At 41.3% G+C, this 25,670-nt stretch overlaps 1 protein-coding gene across 1 annotated transcript in view; it reads left to right on the top strand.

Annotated features, from left to right (window-relative positions):
• The first annotated feature begins 715 nt into the window (after positions 1-715).
• Positions 716-25,670, top strand: part of SLC17A8 (solute carrier family 17 member 8) — a 44,427-nt gene continuing 19,472 nt past the window's right edge. The window contains exons 1-5 of the mRNA XM_075002630.1: positions 716-816; positions 9,925-10,177; positions 16,060-16,178; positions 22,889-23,003; positions 23,475-23,562. Of these exons, the coding sequence (XP_074858731.1) occupies positions 716-816; positions 9,925-10,177; positions 16,060-16,178; positions 22,889-23,003; positions 23,475-23,562 (676 nt within the window). The remainder of the gene's footprint in view (positions 817-9,924; positions 10,178-16,059; positions 16,179-22,888; positions 23,004-23,474; positions 23,563-25,670) is intronic.

Raw genomic sequence — 25,670 nt, 5'->3', positions numbered from 1 at the left:
GTCTGCCAGAGGCTCTAGTGATATCAATAATAAATGACATGCCTTGGGAAGACATTTCTGAGCTCAGATTAGGCAGGTGCATGTGGGAAGAGGGCTCATTTAAACAGGGGGATAACCTGTGACTGGGAACTGTCGCCTGTAATTCACCTCCTGCATCAGCGAGAACTTGTAAATGTTTAATAAACTTTGTGTCTTTCCTCTGCTTTGGATGAGAGCCTATTAATAAAACTTGAGTGGCTTGAGGACAGGTTTTGTGTCCGTTACTATAGCATCCCCTTGCACAGGATCTCGGCATAGAGAAGCAGCAGAAGGGGGGGGGAGAATGAGAGTGAACAAGTCAACATGAGGCGCAGGCAACAGCACCAGAGCCAGGAAAACTAACCTGAGCATCTCCGGCTCCTCCAGCTGCAGCGCTTTGGACTAGCCTCCTCCTTGCCAGGTGCCAGCCCTGTAGCACACGCACAGTAGAGCTGCAGCAGTTGTGTTGCTGAGCCCTTACATCTAAGGATATTTCACACTGGAGCTCTGCCTGCCTTTCTTGACTTAGAGGATCTGCACTGAATCTTTCCTTCTGGACTACTTTCTAGAGCAATTGGTGGTTGCCCCAGAGATCCACGAGGTGATCATCACTAACCCCCCAAGTCTGAAAATTGCAAATATGACTGCAGCAGTGAATAACTGATAACCAAAAGGATTTATTTAGAAGAAAGACAAGATGCCTTTTGAAGGGTTTAATACCCTGAAAGAGAGATTTTTGAAACCAGGGAAGGAAGAGGTGAAGACCACAGTTAGTGATTCCCTGGGGAATCTGCAAAGGTAAAAATCTGATGGGAACATCCAAAAAAGATCCATATTTTGTTCTAGTTAAAGGAATTTTAGGGTTATGTTTATTCAAAGGAAACATGTGAAGAAAAATCTGTTAATAAAAATAGGAGCTAAGGTTTCAGAAGAAATAGCCGAGCACACATGAGAAGATACAAAAGTTAGCACAAAATAATGTAGCAACATTGACTTCTTGGATTATAAGGTATATTCTGCTGAAGAGTTGAAAGTGAATTGTGAAACATTAGTGTTGCGTAGAGCATGAAAAAGGACCACAGTTAAACACAGTTTTAAATATTTAATGAAGGTGATTTCTACTTTTGCCTTGCCTAAGAAACGGTGATCATTGTGCACTTTACAGCATGCTAACTTTTGGAGCAAATGTTTAAAAAAAAGGAAGGTAAAATTGACTGACAAGCCCAGTGATTTTCAATGGGATTTAGGCTCCTAAATTGCTTAGAGACTTCTGAAAATTTTACCCTTGGCCAATAACTGAAAAGCCATCTGGTGAAAATTGTGTGTGTGTGTGTGTGTGTGTGTGTGTGTATTTTAGCAAGGGCAAGTAGTTTGAAGAGAGAGAGGAAAAAAAGGAGAATCTGGGGTCTATTATGGGGAGGAGAAAGAAGTTTACCATTTTCACCTTCATTAGGAAGTTTAAAATAACCCAAAAGTTCGAACAGTTGTACTTGTGAGTGGTAATAAAAGTGTACACACAAAAGAATCAAACTAATCAGTAGAGGAGAAAAATGGATATTAGTACAAATTATTATTATTATTTATCATCATCATCATCATCATCAGTAAAGGCCTCTGTCCTGCAAATCTTTACACGTTAACTAACATTAAAGAGATGGATAGTCCATTGACTTCCTCTATGTGTATATTTTATGATAATTAAGAATGTGCCAAAACGTCAATGGTGCTACTCACCTGCTTAATGTTAAGCACATGCTTAGATGTTTGTAAGACCAGGCGTCCATTTGTAATTTAATTTATCTTAACTTGCTTTATTCTGTTCAAGTTATGTGTGCTTTTATATACAGAGATCAATTGTCTGCTTTTTCTTTCCGGGATATAATTCTTGGTGCATCTGTGCTGGTCTTTTGTTCAAAGAAAGGCAAATGAATTCATTTATACACTGCAGTGTGGTATATACATGCAAATGGGGGGAGAGCATTTATTTAAAGAAACCACTGATATGAATTCACCTATCTCCTGGTACAGTGAGTACATCTACACCTTGTCAACACATTGCAGCATACTCCTGAGTAGTTTCTCCTTTGTTTCTCCTTTCCAGTCTTTTAGGTAAGTTGGGCACTTGCTTTTTGACTTGTGACACACACAGACAGTCCACACATGGAAAAACACCAAGGCACATGCACATACAACTAAATCACAAGCCACTTTGTTGTGACTCTTGCTGATCCATGTGGACAAATCTACTTAGGATTTATGGTCTAACATTCAGGTGGCATATCCATGTGGCTTGGTGGCATTTCTTTTACTGGTTGTGTGGAAAACTCATGCAAACTTTGAATTTTTTTTGTTACCCAATTGTCACTGAACCATAACAGGAATCGTTAAATTGGTTTAAATTCCTATCAGCAGGAGCAGGTCTCATATTTTGTCCAGAACTTGTTGTGAGCCAACCCCAAACCCTATTTCAGGTAGAGAAAAGTCTCTTAAAGTTTTTTAAAATGTTCATTTGCTTCTTTCCTTCTCAATTTTAGTACCAAGGGAGAACGATGAAAAAGCAAAATACAATGCATGGCTATTTTTGCCATCTCTACAACCAGGCCAAAATCAAGAATCTGTGAAATTTTAATAACAAAGCTTATTCTTGGGTGATCTGGAGCTTGGAATAGTTTGTGTATACTTAAAAATCTTCTGTTAGTTATAAAAACATGTAGCTGTTTAGGCTGGGGTTCACCCACTGCCACTTAAAACACAAATTAAAAATATAAACTTTGTTTTTATTATGGTGCTTGTGCTGTACCATATTTAGCATTGACTTTGTTTCCCATTCACCCACTCTGACAGGTTGTAAAATCAGCATGGAATATTGCACATTTTCTCATATTTGGTGGATGACTGATTGCAGGCTGCTGTTTAACAGCCCGTAAAAAAATTGTGGGTGGGGGAACATATGATGGCTTTTTCATACTGAATGCTACTCTGATTTTTTTTACAAAAATATGTGAAAATGATGTTCTTCTACTTTTCATTAAAATATTTGAAAATGATTCATGTTATTTAAGTTCCACTGGCTAGTGGTCAGTTGGAATAACTTTGTTGGCAGTTTTAGAAATTGCTTTAACCGTTCCAACATAGAACTAGTTTAAAGTGCAATAATAATATTTTCCTGATTAGCCTAGTATAGTGGGCCCCTGAAATTAATTCAGCTGATTGTAGCTTTGGACTAATGAATGGTGGGGCTAGAAGTGTGCGGACATTTCTACATTTCACAGGAGAACAGGCTTTCTCTTGCAAAGCATCTAAATTCTGCAGTGATACCCCCTTAAAGGCTCCAGTGTATTACATTACATGTAGAAAACTTTGTACATGACAGCACAATGTCAGGTCTTGTCTACCACAGAGATCTCAGCTATCTTTGACCAGTCACTGGTGCAGCTCCCTCCAACCTCCATCTTAAACAACCAATGTGTTATCATTCCGATTACCGTAGTTTATTTCTGCTTGAAATGGGGGCAGGCTGCTGTGGTACAAATCACAGTTTATAGAGGGTTTGCTTCTCTACCCTCAAGTTTTTGCACTGGTGCTGCTATGCCAAGAGCTCGACCATCAGTTACTAGAACCTGAGCAAATCCTAAATGATTGGACAAGTCCTCAGAAGGTGTATTCCACGGTGGGTACATGAGGATTTGAGTTAACTGGTATTTGAATGCCCGAGTTTACAATGAATCTGCTAATTCTCGTTGCCATGATGAAAATGAGTGTGTTCAGGATGATTAATGATGTTAGAAGAAGATGAGAGATTTGAATCTTGTACAATTGTCCCAGGGGGCTGTAGCCCCCACCCACCTTGTATCAGGTGAAGGCTATGTATCAATCTGATCTAATTTATTGTAGATGTTTATAATTTTCCCATTCCTGTAGCATCAATGCCATTTTAAATAATGAAATTAAAGTATTTAAATTCTACTCCATCCTTTTGTGCAATTGCCTGTCTTTACTAAATTGGCTTAATTTTTACGCCAAAATACATACATACAGCAAGATGAAGGTACACGTCTCTATTTTATTTTTTTCTTACAGGCTGCATCTCCCTGGTCCAGTACCCTCAGGACTTCAGTAGTCCTGATTAAGGGATCTTGCTGGATCAGGGTATGTTAATGCCGCCCCCCCAGCCCCCACCCTGCCAGTTCCTGGCTATCCTGGCTGGCCCTCTGGCCATGGGTCCCTGGCCCTGCAGCTGTGGCTTGCCACCACAGCTGGTGCCTCAGACCCAAGCAACTGCTGGGGAATGCCGGATGCCAGTGCTCAGTCCTTAGCCCCACATGGCTGCCTGGGGGATGCTGGTGCTCTGGCTCTGGCCCCCTGCAGGGCTGCCAGGAGGTTGCTTTGGGTTGACTTCCTACCCCAGCTCTCTGATCCCAAAGCCTACCTGATCCTGCCAGACAAGGGATGTTACTGGACCAGAGAGTGCCGATTTTAAGAAGTGCAACCAGTAGTAATTTGGAGGCTACTTTTTAAAGTTAATTCAGGTTGTTTAATCAATAGTGTTAAGTATGAAAAATCCAAAGACCGAGTTCAAGATGGAAGAAAAGTACTGGAAATAAAGTTACACACAAACAAGTACAGTGTCCGTGAACACTAAATATTTGCTTTACACTGATATTCTGTTCTGAATAGATTTTCAAATATTTAGTGTATGAATATTAATGATGAGACAAATATATCCTTGAAACTCCCAGGTGTATTGTGTTTAAATGCTTTGATGGCTATCTAAGGCATGAATAAATCTGGAAGTCTGCTGCTTGTGCCTCTGAGAAGCAGGCACACTAACGGGACATCTCAGAAGAGCTGGAAATGATTTTCATAATATATGAAGGATTAATCTTTAGGAAAGCTTGTGGGGAAAATCCAAGAGACTTTGTGCAGTAAATCTGACCCATCATGGCTAGAGCACCCCAGCATACAGCATTAAGATCTCTGCATGTATGGACTCATTTGAAAGGAGTGGAACCTTTGCACAGGAGAGGTGTGGAGCATTCTTTGCTTGTTGTTCTCCCCATAGGGGATTGCCTACCTGTATGGAAGAAGTGTGCGAAGCCTTAGCCCTGGCTTTGTCTGCGGAGAAGTAAGGTAAAAGGCAAGGCAAAATAGGGATGAAAGCTTGGCAGTCCCCCAAGAAGAAAGATGATCAGATTAGAAGATGAATAATTTACACTGCACCACTTAAACTTCAGGAGCAGTGCACAGAGGTCACTGAAGCCATATTTATTTTTTAAACAAAGCCCTATTTTAAATTACTGCCATATTTCTCACCTTATTTTGTTGTTCCTGAGTTTAAGGAGGAGCCAATTCAAAAGGGCTAGCAAGCGTGTGACACCATGCCAAGTGGAGATATGCCTGTTGTGTCTCGCATCCAAATGTTCTGCCTCATGGTTTATTTTTCAGAACTTAAACAAAAACAAAACGAAGTGGTGTGTGTGTGTGTGTGTGTTGGGGAGGAAGGTTTGAAGAAATGGAATGATATATGGGATGAATATGGCATGAGCACAGGTGCAATGACTTGCTATGGCAATCTTTTCAAATTAAACAAGACAAAATAGGGCATTGCTTGGATTCTGAAGCAGCTTGCATTATGCCTCTGCTGTAAGGCATACACCTATGTTTAAGTAAGGCTCCTGTTCTATACGTGTGTTCTGAATAGTCACCCTCTGTCTTGTTAGGGCTAGTCCTGCTCTCACTGACATCCATAGTAAAATTGTGACTAAGTGAAAGAAATACTCTGCCCAAGGTACTAGTATTCCTGGTTCACTAAGCATCATGTTTAACACTGAGAATGTTTTCACGTTCATGTGTGTTGTCAGTCAGCTGAAAATGTATAGATGTGAACAGATGTTTCAAGTATGCACAATAACATCTCATCTATGCCAGCTGCCCCAAAAGGCAGCTTTTAATTAAAATTTTACCTCTTTCAAGAAAGTAGCACAAAAGGCAGGTAGAAGCAAATTAAAGAACACTTCTTAGAAATATTGACTTTATTGATCAATAACTTCTTACTTAGACTGGCAGAGGAAGACAACACGTTTACTTACTTTGACTAATCAGTACTTTTACATTGTAACAAATATCAGAGGTATAGCCAAGTTATTCTGTATCTTCAAAAACAGTGAGAAGTCCTGTGGCACCTTATAGACTAACAGATATTTTGGAGCATAAGCTTTTTTGGGCAAATACCCACTTCATATATCTCATGCATCTCATGCCCACGAAAGCTTATGATTCAAACTATCTGCTAGTCTTTGGGGTGCCACAGTCCTTCTTGTTACTTTACATTGCATCAGTCTTCATAATTTAACATTTTCATTTTCTGTAACACAACCTGCTGATTAGAGATGGTAAATTAAAGTTATAGCCGTCAGGAGAATGCAATGCTCACAGTATTACAGCTCTCTCAGCATGTTTCAGCTGGCCACAGGCAGATCAGATGGAGACAGCCTGCCTTCTTGTGTCATGGCAACATTTCATTGTATCTGATTTCAGTGTGGTAACAGGAATACACTCAGCTCGTACTGTTATGGTTACCGGACTGTTCAAGTTTTGACAGGACTGATGGATCAAAGGGGCCCTGAACTTCTTCCAAGATTTAAATATATTGTGTCTGGAACGGTTTCTTTGCTATACACACAGCAAAGAGCTGCTATGGATGACTCACTAACAGACAGTTACATTTTAATACTGAATGTTGAAAAAGCAACTTAATGTTGTCTGTATAAATGGCAAACCCATTTTTGCATGAGCCTAATAAAATCAGGAAATAACCTCATCATCAAATGAGACTATTTAAAAATACAACAGCACAGTTTTGTATATGAAATTATGTCTATTTTAATCTTATCCCATAATTACAATGGTTACTTGGGCTGTGAATAAACAGTTCAGACAAGCACCTAAAGGCTAAGGAATGGTGTAGATTAGCCATTTCTTAAACAACCAGGCCAACATCACTATGACGTATTATCAGAGAATTAAGTGAATAGCAAATAATTTAGTTCAACTGTTTTATATGAAAGCGTATCACCCGGGGTGAGAGTGGCTACACAGTAAGGGATAGTAACAGGAAAAATAGGAGTGATGTAACATATTTGCAGGACAGGACAGGTTCCTGGAAGGAGGAAATAGCTAGCTCTTATCAGAAGGAGTTAAAACATTTCATAACCTTTCAGAGCAGTTTGGTCTTCCTTGTAGTTTATAAATTATTCTGTTAATTTCACAGCAATAATATCTTTCCATGGTAACCCCTCAGCAGATGCAAAGAAAGTCATATTCTAAATCTGTCATTTCAGAACTGATTTTCAGGTGACAGATAAAATAAACCTAAAGGTTTTGTAATGCAAGTATTGTCCAAGGGCTCAAGGCTTCATTGGATTAAGCACATGCTTGAACCTCTGAGTTGACCACTGATTTCAATTCACGTTGAAGCGAGTCTTGAAAATAAGATTGTTTTTCTCACCCTTCACAGCACGATCATGGCATGATATAGGACCAGTGTGGGTATAAGTATCAGAGGGTTAGTCTGTTTCCACAAAAACAACAAGAAGTCCTGTTGCATCTTAGACTCACAGATTTATTGGAACATAAGCTTCCGTGGGCAAAGACCCACTTCGTCAGATGCATTCCCATCTTTGCCCACAGAAGCTTATGCTCCAAAATATCTGTTAGTCTATAAGGTGTCACAGTACAGCTCATTATTTGTAGTGTGGGGGAGGTTTGCACTGTCACTGCAGACATGACATCTTTTGTGTAGATAACCCGTGGGCATGGGATCTAATCAGGGCTTCCAGTTTGGCATTTTTCACCAACACTGAGTTCGCAGGAAAGCAGGGAAAACGGTATCCTTCAGAACCTGTTATTCTTTTCTAATATTTACAGTACTGAAGAACCCAGCAGCTACATCAAAACAGGGGCCTTATGGTGCTAAGTTCTGTATGTGGGTGCCATCACTGCCCGGAAGAATTAATAATTATGCTAACTGCGAATGCATTAAGAGACAATTGCACTAAGTAAAGAAAAGCTTCTTTTGTCTGCACAAATAGGGGGATAAGAAGTTATTAGAGCAGTGTCTCTGTTTGGTCATGACCCCCAGTACAGTTTGGAGGTATGGAAAACTGTATTATTATTGCAAGCAAAGAAAAGCCTGCTTTCCCACTCCTGTGCATCCTTACCCTTCAAATTCTAGTATTTCAGAACCCTCTTTACACGTTCTCTCTCTCTCTCCCCCTCTCTTATAGGCTTATGGTTAGTGTTGATACACTTTTGACGCTGGCTTTTATAAAGTGTAAGAGCCTCATGAACATTTTTGATATTGAATAAGGGGTTGCCTGCCTGAAAATGCTATTGCAGCATTAGAGAGTGACCAAAAAGTTTGTTTATAAGAGATATTACAATATTTTTGTATTAGACAAATTGTACTCCACTTGTATTGGGATTTTTTTTTTAAATTGCTGTCCAGATATTTGTGTGATAATGTAACTTTAATACTCCGCATGACTGCCTTAAAAAAATTATCTGAAACTAAAACACGTCACAAGATCACTGGCTGTGAATAGTGACCCAGGGCAGGCACTGCAAACTGGTGGTGTGTTCTCTGATTAAATTTCACCACCAAGCCAGTTACAGATGTGAACTGCTGGATCGCATTGAAATTAGCATTTTCTGTTTAAGTCCTTAAAACTTTCACTAGCATGTCACAAGATTTCTTTGATGGGTTACGTAGTTATAGGTTTGTACACAAATGTAAACATTACGTTATAACAGGAATACATAAGCAAGAATGATATTACTAATATAATTAACACTAACTCCTTAGTTTTGGTGAAATTTAAACATCTGGATAAACCCTTATATGTTAACAATCACTTTGCTCTACACAAACACAAGTGAACCGGCCTTTGGCACTGGACTGACCTGGTTTGCAAATATGCAGACTTCAGCAAATTCTTTGTCATGTCTTGCAAGTTACGCTAGCAAAATGCCAAAAAAACCTGCGTGGGGAGAAAACTTGTTTCACCCATCAGGCCAAGAGTGTGAAATAGTGATATGACATGGAACTGGGAATCAGCTGATCTGGGTTTTGTTTGTGCCTATGCTACTGATTGCCACTGCACATAGGGTAAATCAGAGCACATTTGTCTTGGATCAGGTCTACACAGTCTTTTTAGCAGAAGAATTATTTTGGTTAAGGTTTTTTACCCAGCTACACTGGTAGAGCCCCTAATATGGATGGAACTATACTGGTATAAATGTGCTTTACAGCAGCATAGTTTACTTCCCCTCCTATATAGCAATGAACTATATTAGCATAAGCACTCTTTAACTGGTAAAACTGGATCCACACAGAAGTCATTAAAGCAGTGCAACTTATGTATGGACAAGCTTGTCCAGCTGTAAAATGGGGCTAATAATATCCTCATTTTGATATTTACAGATAACGAGAGCTTTGTATGTGTTTTCAGTGTAATCTAGAACATCTGGTAATTTTGGTTAACACAGACAGAATTAGTAACGTGTTTTATTTTCATTTGCGGAATTCATTGTCATTTCTGATGACCTAAACAGAGGTTCCATATTTGTGTTTGCAAAGCATTTGAATGACAGCTGGCAAGTTAGATATCCAGCTATCTGGTGTGGGTCTGTGGACTTAGAAGGTTGTATGTACAAAAATTGCAGGCAGCTTTGGAAGACAGCACCCTTTAAAAGTATACGTGATTTTTAATTCTCTGTGTTATAGCAAGAGCTAAATCTCTTATCAGGATATAGGGGCTAATTAGAGTGTGTTGCTGCCATGCACATATGAAAGAGCTTTACTGGCAGAATAACACATTTTTCCTTTTCTTCTTCATATCTCTTCAGAAAAATTGATGGAACCAACATAGAAGAGGACCACATTGAACTGACTGAAGAGGGAAGGCCTGTGCAGGCAACTACTCACAAACCACCTCTATGTGACTGCTATTGCTGTGGACTACCCAAGCGCTACATCATTGCCATAATGAGTGGTCTGGGCTTTTGCATTTCTTTTGGCATCAGGTGCAATCTGGGTGTTGCCATAGTGGAAATGGTGAACAACAACACAATCTATGTTGATGGAAAACCAGAGCTTCAGGTAAAGAAGCATCTATTTGTCTTTGTTCTCCATCATCACAGCAGCAAAGTACCTCACAAATACTTTTCACAACCTGCTGGTGAGGTAGGGAAGTGCTATTACAAGTGGGCAAATGGAGACACGGACTAGCTCAAGGTCACCCAGAAAGTCTGTAGCAGAGCCATCAACTGAATTGGGTCTTGTGTGTCTCAGGCCAATATCTTATCCCCAAGATGGGCCTATTTATAGAGACTTACCCCCTCCACACAAAGCCATGGCCATACATTGGTTGAAGGACAGTGCTGAACACCCTCTGATTGCAGTGACTTCCCCCAGAAATTGCTCGAGTACCAGAGGTGGCCCCCCTCCAGCTCAGGGTTGAGCACGCCCTGCAGCAGCATACTGCAAGGCTGCCTAGCTGTGGTCTGTACACCTATATAAGGCAAAGGCCCACATATTAGGACTGTCCCTATAAAAAATGGGGACATCTGGTCACCCTATTATAGATCAGGGTATATTGTCAGATAAAATGCATGGGAATTCCTGTGCTTTTCCTTAAAAGGAGTTGGGGAGGAGGTAGAGAAGACAAATCAAATGCCAGTGCTTCTAAACTTCTCCCTAGCAGGCTTTAAAAGACAGGGCTTCTGGAGCAATCCCCCCCAAAATGAAGAGGGTTATGTAGCCAGGTCTGCAGTGGGGAAAGCAAAAGGGAAGGGAAACTGACTGTGAAAACTGTAATAACTGTTGGCAAATGGGGAGCTATTTGTATACAAGGCATAGCAGCCTGTTCCACTGATTCTCCCTTCTTCTTCCCTTTTGCAGAAATATCCCAAACTTATAAGCTGTTAAAAGGGGAAGAAACATGAGGATTTTCATGATCAGAGCAGCAAAGTTCCATCTAATTTTCCATTGCAAAGAATAAATTATGTTATGCGCACCAAGGCCTGTGTGGATGTGCACCACCAATAAAAATGCATGCTGTTGGCTGTGGGCTCTCCGCTGATCAGCTGAGTGGTGCCTGAATTTCTTTTGGGCAGCCACCCAAATGCGCAGCTTACAGGGAACCCTGAAGAGCAGTATCCTGACTCTGACAGCAGCCGGTACTAGATATGTCTGAGAAATGCATAGGAACCTCCTTAATAAACAATAATTAAGAGTGTTCCTAAGGGGAAAATTCTTTCCTAATCCTCGGTAGTAACTAGTTATTTTAAGCTTAGCAAAATGGCAATATGCCCTGAACATTTATCCTTGCACCCATACTGTGGATGATCTCATTGTGCATATAGGCCAAACTTTTAAAAAACAGGTGCCTAAAGATAGGTCCTAAATGTTATTTCTTGTAAATCAGGTCTTAATTCTACGCGGCGAACCCAGCAAAGGGGAGTGATAGGGTGCCCAGAGCTTTTCAGAATCAGGCCACTGCCTCAATTTGGATTTGGGTGCCCAGTTTTACAAAGACCTCATTTTGAAAAGTCATTGTCAGCAATCAGACAGGTAGCTGTGTTAGTCTGTATCTTCAAAAACAACAAGAAGTCCTGTGGCACCTTATAGACTAACAGATATTTTGGAGCATACGCTTTCACGAGTGCATCTTGTGCATCTGATGGAGTGGGTCTTTGCTCACAAAAGCGTATGCTTCAAAATATCTGTTAGTCTATAAGGTACTTGTTGCTTCTTGTTGCTATGGTCAGCAATATCTGTTTTTAAATCCCACCATGATTCTTTACTTCTGCTGTCTTCTGTTGTTCCAGCAGTGGCTGGGTCTGTAACTTAACTGAAGTGAGGCAGGTAGTGGTGGTGGTGGTGGGGAGTTTGTTGTCATCCAGGGACCAGGAGCAAAGTTGCTGGTCCCCCAGCCAGAGTGGTGGATGTAAGATGTTAACAGAATGTCTTACCCGAGGTAGAAAAATACCCCCTTCTCAGAGGTGAGCTGTTGCTTTTATGGGAGAAGTAGTGGTGGCTCCTCTCCTGGCCCTGGCCCTGGCCCTGACTGTGGCCCAACTCCCAGCCATGGCTCCAGCCCTGACTGTGGACTTGCTCCTGAAGGATATGTGTGTGTACAAGTGTAAGGGGAGTACACCATAAAAAGTTTCAGTATCTTTGACCTAGATGTTTTGCAAATCTCACTAGCTGCCTAAATCCCTTTACAAATTTGCCATAAGGTTTTAGATCCCATTCCTGCTCTGCTACTGTCCCTCTGTGTGAACCTGGCTGTATTACTTACCTTTTCCATGCATTTTGACTGATTTTTGAAATAGGGATGATGACATGTTCACAGGAGTACTGAGTCATAACTCACATTTTTAATGTGCTTTGTGCTTTTTGGCCGAGGCCACTTAATATGGAAGTGCATAGCGTTCTATTACTCCCAGCTGTAGTGGGAGAGCATGGCCTTACCTACCTGCCTATGCGTAGCTTTTGCATGGCCGTTGTACACAAGTCTTCTGCTCTGCACTAATGAGAAGCAGGCACTTCCTTGCTGTTACCCAGGAGTTTATCATCACAGCTGCTGGAAAAAAGTCTAAATCTTCATGAACGCTTTTTAAAAAATTGTACCAGTTTGTAGACATTTGAAAAAGGACCCAAGTCATTTTTCAAGATTAAAAAATGCTGATTGCTGTCTTTTGATCACAGGTATTTCGACCCCTCTGGCTCTAAGAGACAAGAAACCTCTTTCTTATGGTTTTCAGAGGAAAATGGGAGCTGGGTGAACCTTTCCCCATTGTGCTGTGGCTTCACAAACTTTCCTGTCCTTCCCCTTCTTTCTCATCCCATCTGGGAAATAAACTGTTCCTGATCAAAACAAAGCAAGCAGTTCTGTAGCACCTTAAAGACTAATGATAGTATTTATTTGGTAATGAGCTTTTGTAGGAAAGACCCACTTCTTTAGATGATGAAGTGAGTCTGTGCTCACGAAAGCTCATGCTCAAAACTTTTCTGTTAGTCTATAAGGTGCTGCAGGACCCTTCGTTGCTGTTACAGATCCAGACTAACACAGCTACCCCTCCGATTCTTTAGATTATGGAACAGAACTGAGAGGAAAACAGATTCCAGAATCTGCTCCAGAATTAAAGAAGTGGGTCTTTACCATGAAATCTCATTCCTAATAAATAATAGTGTTAGCCCTTAAGGTACTACAGAACTGCTTGCTTTGTTTTGTGAAGGTACAAACTAACACTGCTACCTCTCTGCGCTACTAACATGGCTAGCTCTCTGAGACTGTCCCTGATCAGAGTCTGCAAGCACCAAATTGCACCACAGAAGTACATAGAAAGCCTTCTGCTTCTTCCCTACCTGTAGCCACCCTTGGCCAGTCCCTGACCATGGAACTGTATGTTGGCTCTGTGTTTGTTCTCTTACATGATCTTTAGAATGCTTCTCATGATGAGGCAGGATTTGGTCAGGAGCAGAATACATCTACTGAGGAGGGGAAAGTGGGAGCTCCCTGAAGAGAAAGGCAGGTTGAAATAGGACCAACTGAACTTACAAGTTTTTGTTTAGTCCTTACTCTAATCTAAGCCGGAATCCTGCCTGCATCTTGACAAGATGCCCCTAACAGGTCTTTCAAACCCACAACACTGTTCAGTCCTTTGTGCTTTCAGGACTGACTATTGCTTTAAGCTTTAAACTAGAAATCATTGCTAGAAAAGGGGAAATTCTGCAAAGTTAATTTAATGCAATTAAAAAACCCACAAATAATATCCCAGCTCACTAGCATCTGAATTTTATAGTGGTGGATGACAGCAATGTTCCAGCTCTTTGTTCGAGTGAATGGCTAATTAAAGTGACTGACCTATTCCAGACCAAATTTAGAAATTATTTTGTGTTTTGTGTGTTAGATCTTTTTTTCAAACAGGCCAAACTGGGTCCAACTTGTAGCACAGAGAAAGGCACAGACATAACCCTAAAGGTCACCGCTAAGGATACTCTTTAGTTTCCGGTTATTTTGGAGGTAGTGTTTTAGTGATGTTTCCCAAATTCCAGTATAAATGACATGGGTGCTCTCTCTGAAAGATTCATTTGAAGGCTAGCCACCCTGCCTAGAATCATAGACTCATAGAATCCTAGGGATGGAAATGACCTCAGAAGGTCATTGAATCCAACCCCCAACCCCACTGCAGGATCAACCCTATTAAATCATGCCAGCCAGGACCTAAAAGCTGGGACTTACAAACCTCTAGGGATGGCGATTCCACCACCTCTTTAGGTAACACATTCCAGTGCTTCACAGCACTCCCAGTGAAATAGTTTTTTCCTGATAGCCAACCTACACCTCTCAGTCTATAGCTTGAGACCATGGCTGCTTGTTCTGCCATCTGTCACCACTGAGAACAGCCTCGCTCCATCTTCTTTAGACCACCCCGCCACCCCACCCCCCGCCCTGCTCTTCAGGAAGTGGAAGGCTGCTGTCAAATTGCCTCTTACTCTTCTCTTCTGCAAACTAAATTAAGCCTAAATCCTTCAGCCTGTCCTCAGAGGTCACATGCTCCAGCCCCCTAATAATTTTTGTTGCCCTCTGCTGGACCGTCTCCAATGCGTCCATATCCTTTCTATATACTGGGAGGCCCAGAACTGGATGCAATACTCTGCATGTGGCGTCACCAGTGCCGAGTAGAGGGGAATAATAACTTCCCTAGCTCTGCTGGAAATGCTTGTCCTAATGCACCCCAATGTGCCATTAGCCTTCTTGTCTACAAGGGCACACTACTGACTCATATCCAGCATCTCATCCACTGTAATCCCTATTCTGCTCTGCTACTTAGCCAGTTGGTCCCCAGCCTGTAATATTGCTTGGGATTCTTCTGTCCCAAGTGCTGGATGCTGCACTTTTCCTTCTTGAACCTCATCAGATTTCATTTGGTCCAATCCTCCAATTTATCTAGGTCACTCTGGACCCTATCCCTAGCTCCATCGTATCTACCTGTCCCCCTAGCTCAGCTCCTTTCCCTTTCCATACTATGGGGATGACCCTGAAACAAAATAGCCATCAATAAACAGATGATCCAAGCAAAGGATGTCACATAGGCTCATTTGTACATGCTTACAAAGGACAACAAAAGCCTCATGCAGGGAGAGCTTTTGAGAGGCAGACTGAAAATACATCTGACTACAGTGACATTAAATAGAGACAGATATGCATAGTTCAAGCATGGGTCTGTTGATCAGACATCTGTAGGCCATAGATCATGTATGTTGATTCCACAGTTATTCGTATTTAAAATGAGTATAATCCTTATCACCTTTAATCTAATATAAAATACCTAGCTAGCTAATTTGATCCAGGTTTGTTTTAAGGACCCTCTCTCCCCAGTAGCCATTAGAGTGTCTCCTTTTTGGATTTTACATTCCCATCTTCCCTTTTCCGCAGCCATCCCATGCCCCCTGCCCCACACCACGTCACTGAACACAGGAATCTAAGGACTCAACAATAAAAACACAGCAAGAAACTTAAAAGAACTAAATGGTCCATATATGCAGCTCAGCCAAAACGAAGGATGTGATGCAGGAGTAAATCTGGTAACTGCCAGGGGCCTAACACACCAGATGAAAGAGATCAGTTCCCTATTAATGCAAAGCATCTGTATGAAAAAAAGGAGGTAGTTGCATAGAGACTTAACTAAGGAAAATCTGGGCATGGGTCCATCCTGGTTGAACCCCAGGATCAAACTTCACAGCTAAAGTGATTATCTCAAAGGTGTTTCAGGTCGTTATTTAATGAGCCAATTGTCATATCCTTGCTGTAAGTGGTTGAGAAGTAGTCTGGACCCTTCCAGTATATGGCATCCATACTACAATGGAAAGTGTGGCTCAAATGGTTTCTTTAAAACAACTGCCAAACAGGACTTGTCTTGGAATCAATATGTTAAATATCCCTTTTAGCTAACATGCTGTTTCATTTGCAGAAAGCTCAATTCAGCTGGGATCCAGAGACAGTAGGACTTATACATGGCTCATTTTTCTGGGGTTATATTGTGACACAAATTCCAGGAGGGTTTATCTCAAACAAACTAGCTGCTAACAGGTAAGATAAAATAATGGGATGTGCATAATTTTTTGTGATCATGGTTAACATTATTTAACATAGCATGTTATTGTGATACATGGATTTGAGGGCTATTATGGGTGGAAATCAATAGATGGGCATTGTGTCTATTATGGAACAGTGCTGATTTTTCTGTGGCTAACACTGGGACTAGCTTCCCAGTCTAAGCTTGGCTTCCCACATTGTTCTATAGAGGTTCCACCATTGTACCTGAATGCATTCTCATGAGTAGCACATTAAGGTTACCGCTACACAGCAGCGTTATTCCGAAGTAAGAGCAGTAATTTTTAACTTTGCTGTTGTCTACACTATGCACATGCTATTGCAAAATAAATTCGAAACAGCGGGTGTGTTACGTCAAAATCTGTAAACCTCACTGCAGGAGGAATAGCACCAATTTCAAAATAGTTGCTGTTAAGATGCGGGATAGTGCTTATTTCAAAATAGCTGTTTTGAAATAAATGCTATTCCCTGTGGCTGTGGCTACATTGCATCCCACGTTCGGAAGTGGAATGCAAATGAGCGAAATTGAAAATGCAAATGAGGTATGGATTTACATATTTTGTGCCTCATTTTCATATTCTCATGTGATCACGCTTCAGGAAGGGGCTTTTCTGGAAGCAAAAGCAGCCATGTAGACAGGGTTCCTTTGAAAACAATCCCCATTTCCAAAAGAACCCTTCTTCCTGAAACAAAAGAGGAGTAGCTCTTCCAGAATAATTTATTTCAGAACAGGGCTGCAGCGTAGATGTAGCCTAAGTGAGGCAACTAACATCTCCCACATGTTATTTGTTCTCTCCTCTCCCTGGGAGACAGAAATGTTTGCTGTGGAGTATCTTATTTTGGTAGATTTTTTTTTGTTTTGTTTTAGGGTTTTTTTAAAAAATATGCATGGTACTTAGTATTTGTATGACAGTAGGCAAGGTCAGGGACAGACTCTCCTAATATAACCCAAGCCACTTGTTTTCTGAAAAAGTTTTGGGCGTATTACATAAGGAGATTTAAACATATCTTTGACATTTGCTTTTCAAAGACTTTCCTTATTCCTTTTTGACTCATTGCTGAAACAGATTCACTAAGAAACTTCAGCTTTTTCTTTCCAAGAGTCCCTAATGTACAGAGCTGCCTTTCATAGCTTTTGAAGGAGTTGCATGTAGGAGTTATGGAGCCATTTAAAGATGCTATCCTGGAAACACACAAAAAATATGGCTAGACACTCACTTAAGTACCTGTACTATGGGCTGAGCTAGCGCTAACATCTATGGCTAAGACTGCCTGGCAGTTTCTATTAAAGTCTCTGTTTTCAGTTTCTTGTAACTTCATCAGGCTTTATACTTTTGTACAGACATTTTCTGAGCTTGCCAGATTTTTAAAAATTTAAGTGAAAAACCCCATTCAGTTGTCAAAAACAACTCTGTTGGACTTTAGGGGAGCACTGTGGGTCTAGAAAGGAAAAGGTCAACTGGCCTCATTGTGCTGCCTTGCTGAAATCAAAGTCCCTCACACTTGGCCTTTTGCAAATCGCTAGAAAGGGCTACATATGGCACAGCTTCACTGTGTGACAGTTCATCAAGGCATAGAGTCCTGTCCTATACATAGCTGCAGCAATAATGGCTCTGGGACTTTTAACTTTCCGCACAGATTGGTCCAGGTCTCCAACCCCACTTCTAAGACTGTAATCTGGGCTTCATTTGCATCATTTCTCCTTCAAAATTGGCATCTTCTACTATTGATTCCCCACCAGACAAAATGTCCGGAGCTCAATGTTTATCTTACCCATCCATTCCTCAAACTTGCTAACCTGGCAATAGTAGTGTCTCCAGTCTTTTGGATTCTCTGAGCTGCCCACAGGAGGGATCTACTCAGCCTCTGACAATACCAATATTTTACTGAGTAAAGGTGAAGAAATTTTGTTAAACGTTCGGTGAATAGCACTACTGGTGGCGAGCTGGACCTATGGGAATTCACATCTATTTTCTACAACCCAAAAATACTACAAATTACACACTAGTATAAAATGTGAATTCAGTCCACAGGATGGTCATAGTAGACTCTCCATCACTGGAGCTATTTAAGAAGAATTAGATAAATATTTAACAGGGGTGATATAGCTGGTGCTTGATCCTGCCGTAAGATTATGGAACTGGATTCGATGACTTCTGAAGGTCCCTTCTAGTTCTAGTATGCTATGATTCTATTCCTTCTAAGGTGACATTTATAGTGTATCAATTTTTTCCTGTTTAAGCACCATGAAGTTATTGCCTGTAATATTAAAAAATAATAAAAACACCATCAAAACACTTCTCGGACATTTTGTTGGGCTTTCCATGTATATGTATTGAAAAAAATACAGAATATATCTACACCAACTGGTACATGTAGTTAGGTGACTCATGAAGCTAATGTATGGAACACATTTCCGAAGCCTATTTGAATTATAACAACTAAACAAAACCAATTCAGCAGAGAAACTGATGCTGTTGTGGGAACTTTAAATGGGTTTATCACTTTCTGTAACTCACAGGCAAGAAGTTAGGTTTTGTACAGTAAGCAGCAAGCTACTGTTACAGTTTCTAGCATTAATTATGCTACTTGTTTACCATGTTCACTTTGCATCAGAGCCTCCATATCTTGTTTCTGAGTTGCAGAATAGATTCTCAAAGAAACAGATAGTACCATAAGAATTTTCTCTAGCTTTCATTGACTTTTAAAAAAATTGCAATACTTTGTACTCTGCTCTTTGGTAAAACTAATTTTTGGTTCTATTTCCTCTATATTTTGTAAATTGCAGGTAATTGTGACCTAACCAGATTTATTATATTCACTGATTCAGTACCTGTGCCCTATTGATGCACACAGTATAATAATTCTTTGTCTAGATGACTTTCATAGCTATCATATATTCCATAGACTGTGATCTCAAGGGTTTGACCATCATGTGTGTTTAGAACTCCAGATTTCTTGAGACACAACAAATCCCTGAAAATTCCCTGAAAGGGAATTTCTATTTGCAGCAGTAGTGTTGGTGTTTAGACCACTTATTTTTTCATACAATCATTTTCTCCCAATTCGGTTCCAGTGGGTTCACCCCCCTGCCTTCCAAGTTTCTCTTTTAGAAACATAGAGGATGGGAGGATGACCTTACTGTTAAGGACCTGAATGAATACAGAGGAGATTTGGTCTCAATTCCTGACTGTGCCACAGATTCTTTGTGAACTTTAGGGAGATTGCTCAAGCTTCCCATGCCCCTTGTATAAAAAACGTGATGATAATAGTGATCTCTTTTTCTCTACCCTTTGTTGGTCCTGTCGAAGTTCTCAGTTCTTTGGGGACCAAGGAAAGTCCTACCACATGTTTGTACTGTGCTTAGCATCACTGATTCTAAACTCAACTGAGTTCCCTACATCCTGTTGTCATACAAACACTGTATAATAAGAAAAATCAGCTATCAGTCCTAAGCTCAGCTGAACACACACCTGGTTTTGACTCAAAACCAATCAAATGCACAAACCTCCCTTCATTTTGATTTGAAATGATAAATTACCCAACATTTCCTCAGATCCACATTGGCTTGAAAGGCTCATCAACCATTTAATGACAGTGTGTCTTTAATTTACTGCTCACCATTACACAATACGCCTGAGGACTTTACAGAGCCATTTAACTCGTCCATTCTTGTTTTCTAATAAAGAGATGCTGAACCTGAGGTGCAGCCTGATATTGGCTTCTGGAATAGAACACTGCTGGTCAGCAAAGTCTGTCATTTAAGAATTCCATTCTGATTTCAAAGTGGCAGCTTGCCAGGGACAGGAATGGTGAGGAGAAAAGAATAAATGAATGAATTAGAAACACTGGGCTATTTTTAGCCAAGGCAGAGACCCGTTTATCTTAGATAAAAGGTAGCGCACTGCTGGCAAGATGATGGCTCTTTTTTTGCAAACACTCCTCACCCTCATAAAGAGTAGCAAAACACTAGCTAAATCTAGCTCAGCCACTGATTGATATCTTTGGCATACAAAGAAACTATGTGCAGTATAATGACACAAAATGTGAATTCGGTTATTAGAACTGTGCTACTGGAAAATAAATCCTACTCTTTCCCGGTAGGTAGTTCTTTCCCTTGCTTTTTCTACTTGCATTCCTAAGCAATGCACAGTGATACCTCCAAGTGTGAGGGCTCCTACAACACTACCTTAAATATAGAATACATTTCCCTTGATGTCAAGGCATGGCAGTGTAGCCAACCCTTCCCCTCCTTTGGTGATAATGGATGTAGGGCAACTAGATATCCACTCAACTTTGAAAATGGCCCTTTAAATGTCTGTGGGTGACTGTTTGCTTCCGCCTCTGTGTGACGTACCCAGAGAGGCATGCTCAGTATAAGTCTAGCTTCAGCGCTAGTGGTGATGGACTGGAGGACCTCTTGAGGGACGGTCCCTTCCACCATCCCATTTATGTGATTCTAGTGTAGCCAGCGCTGCGGGGGCTGCTTTAATATCTGCCAACCGTCAAGGGTTCCTGTGCATCAGGGCCAGGTCTGTGCATGAATGGATGCTGTAACAGGGGGCTGATGCTTCAACTGTGCACCATGCAAGAACTCCCACAGACTAGGATAATTCTCAGTGAACTGGATCTGACTAACTGGAGACTACGGCCGTGCAAGGGGGACAGAACAAAACCAAGAATCCGGCTCATTAAACTTAAAACTGTCATTGGCAGGTTTCCTCTTACTGCACTAGACATCTTCTCCGGTATCACTGCTGTGATAAGATCATCAGGTGCTGGTTCTTGGTGATATCGAGTTTAATAATTTCCAGAGACTTAGGGGGTGCATAGCATATGCAACACAATCTACAGCACCGCTTTGTTGTAGAGAAAAGAAATTCACAGATTTGGCCAATGACGTATGAAAATGTAAAAAATCCAAGTTCCCATTTTTGGCAGATTCCTTCTTCCCACCTGACTATTCCCATTCTCTCTACTTTTTCTGCTTTCTTTTTTGTGGCACTGTGGGTCCACGTTTTAAATGAATCCTTTAAGAGGTCATCCAAATACTATGTATGAAGACATATGCCATGGCCTTGGAGACTGGCAAGCAGGGCTTTTTTTGTGTTGGGGCTGAGCCCCAGCACCTCGGAGATTGGTAGTTCATAGCCCCAGCACCTTGAGGCTTGCTGCTTGAGCCCTGGCACTTCTTTGATTTTCAGTTAAACTTTGCTGGCAATCGTCCAGTTAATGCCATATACAAAACAATTTCTTCTGATCCAGTTTCAGCCACTTCATCTGTCACTTCTCTTGTTACTGTTATTTACTAATTTTATGGTGTGGTATGTGGTATGTTGCTGTCTACTTACACTCCAAAAATGCCAGGCTCCTCTGCCTGAAAGGATTCGGAGTCCAACTCAGGTGTACTAGGTGAACTTGCACTGGAAAGTTGGGCTGTCCTGTGCTTCAATTCCAACTATGTTGGGCATCGAAGAAAGTTATCTGTATCTGAAGTCATGCCAAAAACATTTCTGCTACGCTTTGCTTTGTGTGTGAAATGGAATATGTAGGTTGGGTGACTACAACATGAATAATTTTCAAAACTTGTTTAGCTCTATGAGAATTAGATCCTTGATTAACTTGAACCCAGCCCTGCCCTGCCATATTAAGAAGTCAATAATGGGGCTTCTTAACTCTTTTGTAGAGTGTCCCATATTAGAATAAAGATGCTGCCTTTTAAACACCTCCGCTCCCCATCACTTCAACGTAAGATATTTATGGCAATTGCTGACATGGAAAAGTAATATTAGAAAAATAGCATCTTTGAAACTGTTGTCTAATGTAGCTTATTTGCTGGAAACTAGCAGAACCAGCAACATGACCCTAATGCAGGAAAACACTCAGGTAAGTGCTACCCATTAAACATCTGCTGAGATTGCCTTGAATTCAATAGAATTTAAGCCTGGGCTGAAACATTTTCCTGAACAGGGATGCTTTTCTGAAATGGGACTCATGGAATCAATCAGTCCACCACAAACTGCCAGCAAGTGTTCCAAGGACCCCAGTTCAAGAAGAAGAAAAAGAAGAAAAAAAAAAGTCTTTTCTGTGCTAGTGTTTGAGTTTATGCAAAACTCTCATTGTAGATATAGAGTAGGGGGGTCTCACGCTTCACAGTGCCATGTCTCCCTTTGGTCAACAAAATTCCTGTACAACCCCAGGAAGGGGATAATGCCACAGTATGCCTGAGCCTTGTTCCGCCAGTAGGGAGCCAAAGCTAAAGCAAAAGCCTCAGTCCTGCTGCTCCAGGTGAGGAGACCAAAGATGAATCCCAAGGGCTTCAAACCCAGGCAGGGGGCTTGTAACGTAAGCCTTGCCATTCGGGGCTGAAACTCACAGCTCCAGGTAGTGGTGTTGGAGCTTCAGCCCTGCACCCCAGCAAATCTAACATCAACTCTGGTGAGCCCATTAAAATGAGGTTGTGATCCACTTTGGGGTCCCAATCCACAGTTTGCAAATCACTGTGACAGAGGACTCATCCCAAGGATGGATTCAGTTCTGCTTTTTGTAGCTGTGACTCTCTTGATTTCACATTCAGGATTGACTGAATCATTGTGCAAGGTCTTTTGGTACAAATTTTTGGCCAATGTCTTTTCTGCCCAGTGAGAAATAATTATATCCCCTTTTAATGCTGTTTCTTTCAACAGGGTATTTGGAGCAGCTATTTTTCTAACATCAACATTGAATATGTTCATCCCATCTGCTGCGAGAGCACACTACGGCTGTGTTATATTTGTAAGAATTTTGCAAGGTCTTGTGGAGGTAGGAGCATCCAGGATTTTGGCCTGATTTTATTTCACTCATTTTTGGAGATTCAGATTTTTTTTATCATCTCAGAGCGGTCATTTTTATCCAGTGATGATAATGTTACTCCTGCTGAATATTATTACTGGGGAATAAAGCCCAGTATTTATGACATATTTTATGTTTTTTTAAGATGATTAATTTTTAATTATACTCAGGTACATATTTCAATTAGTTTGAAATACATAGGCAAAAGACCAGGTTGAAGAAATGGAAAGTAGAATCACCACATTTTAATACCATCATTCAGTGTTTGCCCACTTAAATTCTTGTTCAGAACAATTCACAATCTTCATACACATCAACAAAGTTCTTCATAGCTTTCCTCAACCACTCCCATACCGCTTAGTATTAAAGAGCCATGATATCAGTTGAAAATAACAGCAATAAGAGAAAAAGTATATGATGCATGTATGAAATATTTGCTAGGGTGTCACCTATCCAGCATGCCATGGGATGTGGAGTAAATGGGCTCCTCCTCTGGAGAGAAGTAGGCTAGCAACCACATCTTTTTGCGGTAAGTTTAATGATTTCTAGATTTTGTGTTTCTAATGTATTAGTGTTCGCTTTATGAGATGCTTTACTGTATTTATTCACATTGGTTTACAGTTGAAATATAGACCACCTTCTATGAGAGGGGGTGAGGATCATGATGTAGGGGAGAGAGGACCCAGAAGATGTAGCATAGGTTGGTCAGTGGGTGGGGAGAGAATGCTGCAGAGATGCTGGGACAGAGTGGTGAAAAGAAGAGTGGAAACAATGAAGACAAAAGTGGACAGTGGGGAAGAAAATGGAGACACAGAGAAAATTCAGGAAAAAAATTCAAAGGGTGGAAAAATCACAGAAAAAAAAGTCTTCTAACAAATGCAGGAACTGATGGACTAAGGGGCTATAATATCAAATACAGGAGGAGAAGGGGGGAAACTAGGGAAAGGCAAAATGTGCACAAAAGGGAGACCTTTCTAAATAAAGTTCAGGAATTTTGCTTTATACATATTTTGAATCTACAGTTTACTGGGTGGGAAAGTCCCAACACACTCCCTCCGACCTCCAACCCCTTTGGGTGCTGTGGCCCACCGCCACTTTATCTTTTAAAAGTGAACTGCTACGACTGGAAAATTCAGAAACCACATTTCTGAGTAGCTTCCAGATTGCTCTGAGAATGAGAGGGGCAGCCATGCTAGTCTGTATCTGCAAAAACAACGGGAAGTCCTGGGGCACCTTACAGACTAACAGGTATTTTGGAGCAGAAGCTTTCGTGGGCAAAGACCCTCTTTGCCAGATTTCTCTAAGTGACACAGAGCCCCTGTGGAACAGCCCCCTTCACTATGCCAGACCCCTTCTGGGAGTCTTGAACTGCTTCTAGGGTTAGCCATCGGCTCCATTTCCTTTCGGCCTTCAGCACTCCTGCCACACACTGGGAGTTCTGTTTACCACATCCCATGGAGACAGACCCCTGAGGAATCTTAGAAGCAATGCACCCATGCAAGTATGTGCAGTGGCACATAGCCAGTGTTGTCATTCAGTTGGGTCTGTTAGTGAACTGCAATACAGCCAAGGAAGTCCCTGGTTAGCATAGGGAAATGAAGGTTAAAACATAGTCCCCTCTGGGTAGCCAGACCCCAGTCAAGCTGCAGTGAGTGAGCCCCATTGTTCAAGTTCTGTCACCATGTCCATCTGATCACTCTGTCACTCTCCCAGGTGTGTGCTCACAATTGCTTCCCATAGCCAACATTAAACTTCCACCTCACCCCTGTCCCACAGTCCCAGAGATGTGGCTCAGCCTCCCTGCAAAGAGGCAGGGAAGTTCATATCGCTCTGCCTCATTGATTGCTTGGTGGCCAGTCTCAGGCAAGCAAATGTGCCCTTTTCTTCTCTAGAGCTCATCAGTGTGGGTCCTAAAGGCCCAGATACACAGGCACTGTTCACACCTGTGCCTTAGCCTGCCCTGAGAAAGAGCCGCCCCGCTTGATAACAATGCTGCCTACAGAGGAATCTAAAGCACACTTGGGCTTCATAAGAATAGTACAAAATAGACCCCATTTTATCACTGTAAATCCTTTCATTAACCTTAGTTAATCCTGTGGGAAAAACTAGGATGCAGAGTAGACACATACTCCAGTTTGAGCAGTCACCAGTGAAAAGTATTCACTATTGAATTATTCCAAGGAATGAGCAGACTGAGGGGTTCTCTGCATGTCTGACAGCAGTGCACACTTAGGTCGCAAGGATTCCTAAACAAAGTATGAACTCGCGTCAAACAGACAGTGAAGAAGTGAGGCTTTTCCTTTCTCGGAATAATTCATTAGCAACACTTCTCACATATGGCAGAGTGAATCCAGTGTGCCCACAGAGCCAACTGGCAAAGATCTCCCCTTACAGTAACTTGCATCAGGGTGGATACCCTTTTTTCCCAACTCACTGTTGTGTACCTAAAAGGTGTCTAGTAACAGAGAGGGAGCCGTGCTAGTCTATACACTATCAAAGCAAAAAGCAGTCAAGTAGCACTTTAAAGACTAGCAAAATAGTTTATTAGGTGAGCTTTCGTGGGACAGACCCACTTCTTCAGACCATATCTGTTCTGGTCTGGATATGGTCTGAAGAAGTGGGTCTGTCCCACGAAAG

The sequence above is a fragment of the Carettochelys insculpta genome, chromosome 1, assembly GCF_033958435.1.
Source record: "Carettochelys insculpta isolate YL-2023 chromosome 1, ASM3395843v1, whole genome shotgun sequence".
NCBI classification, from domain to species: domain Eukaryota; kingdom Metazoa; phylum Chordata; order Testudines; family Carettochelyidae; genus Carettochelys; species Carettochelys insculpta.
This window is presented reverse-complemented; position numbering and strand designations above follow the sequence as displayed.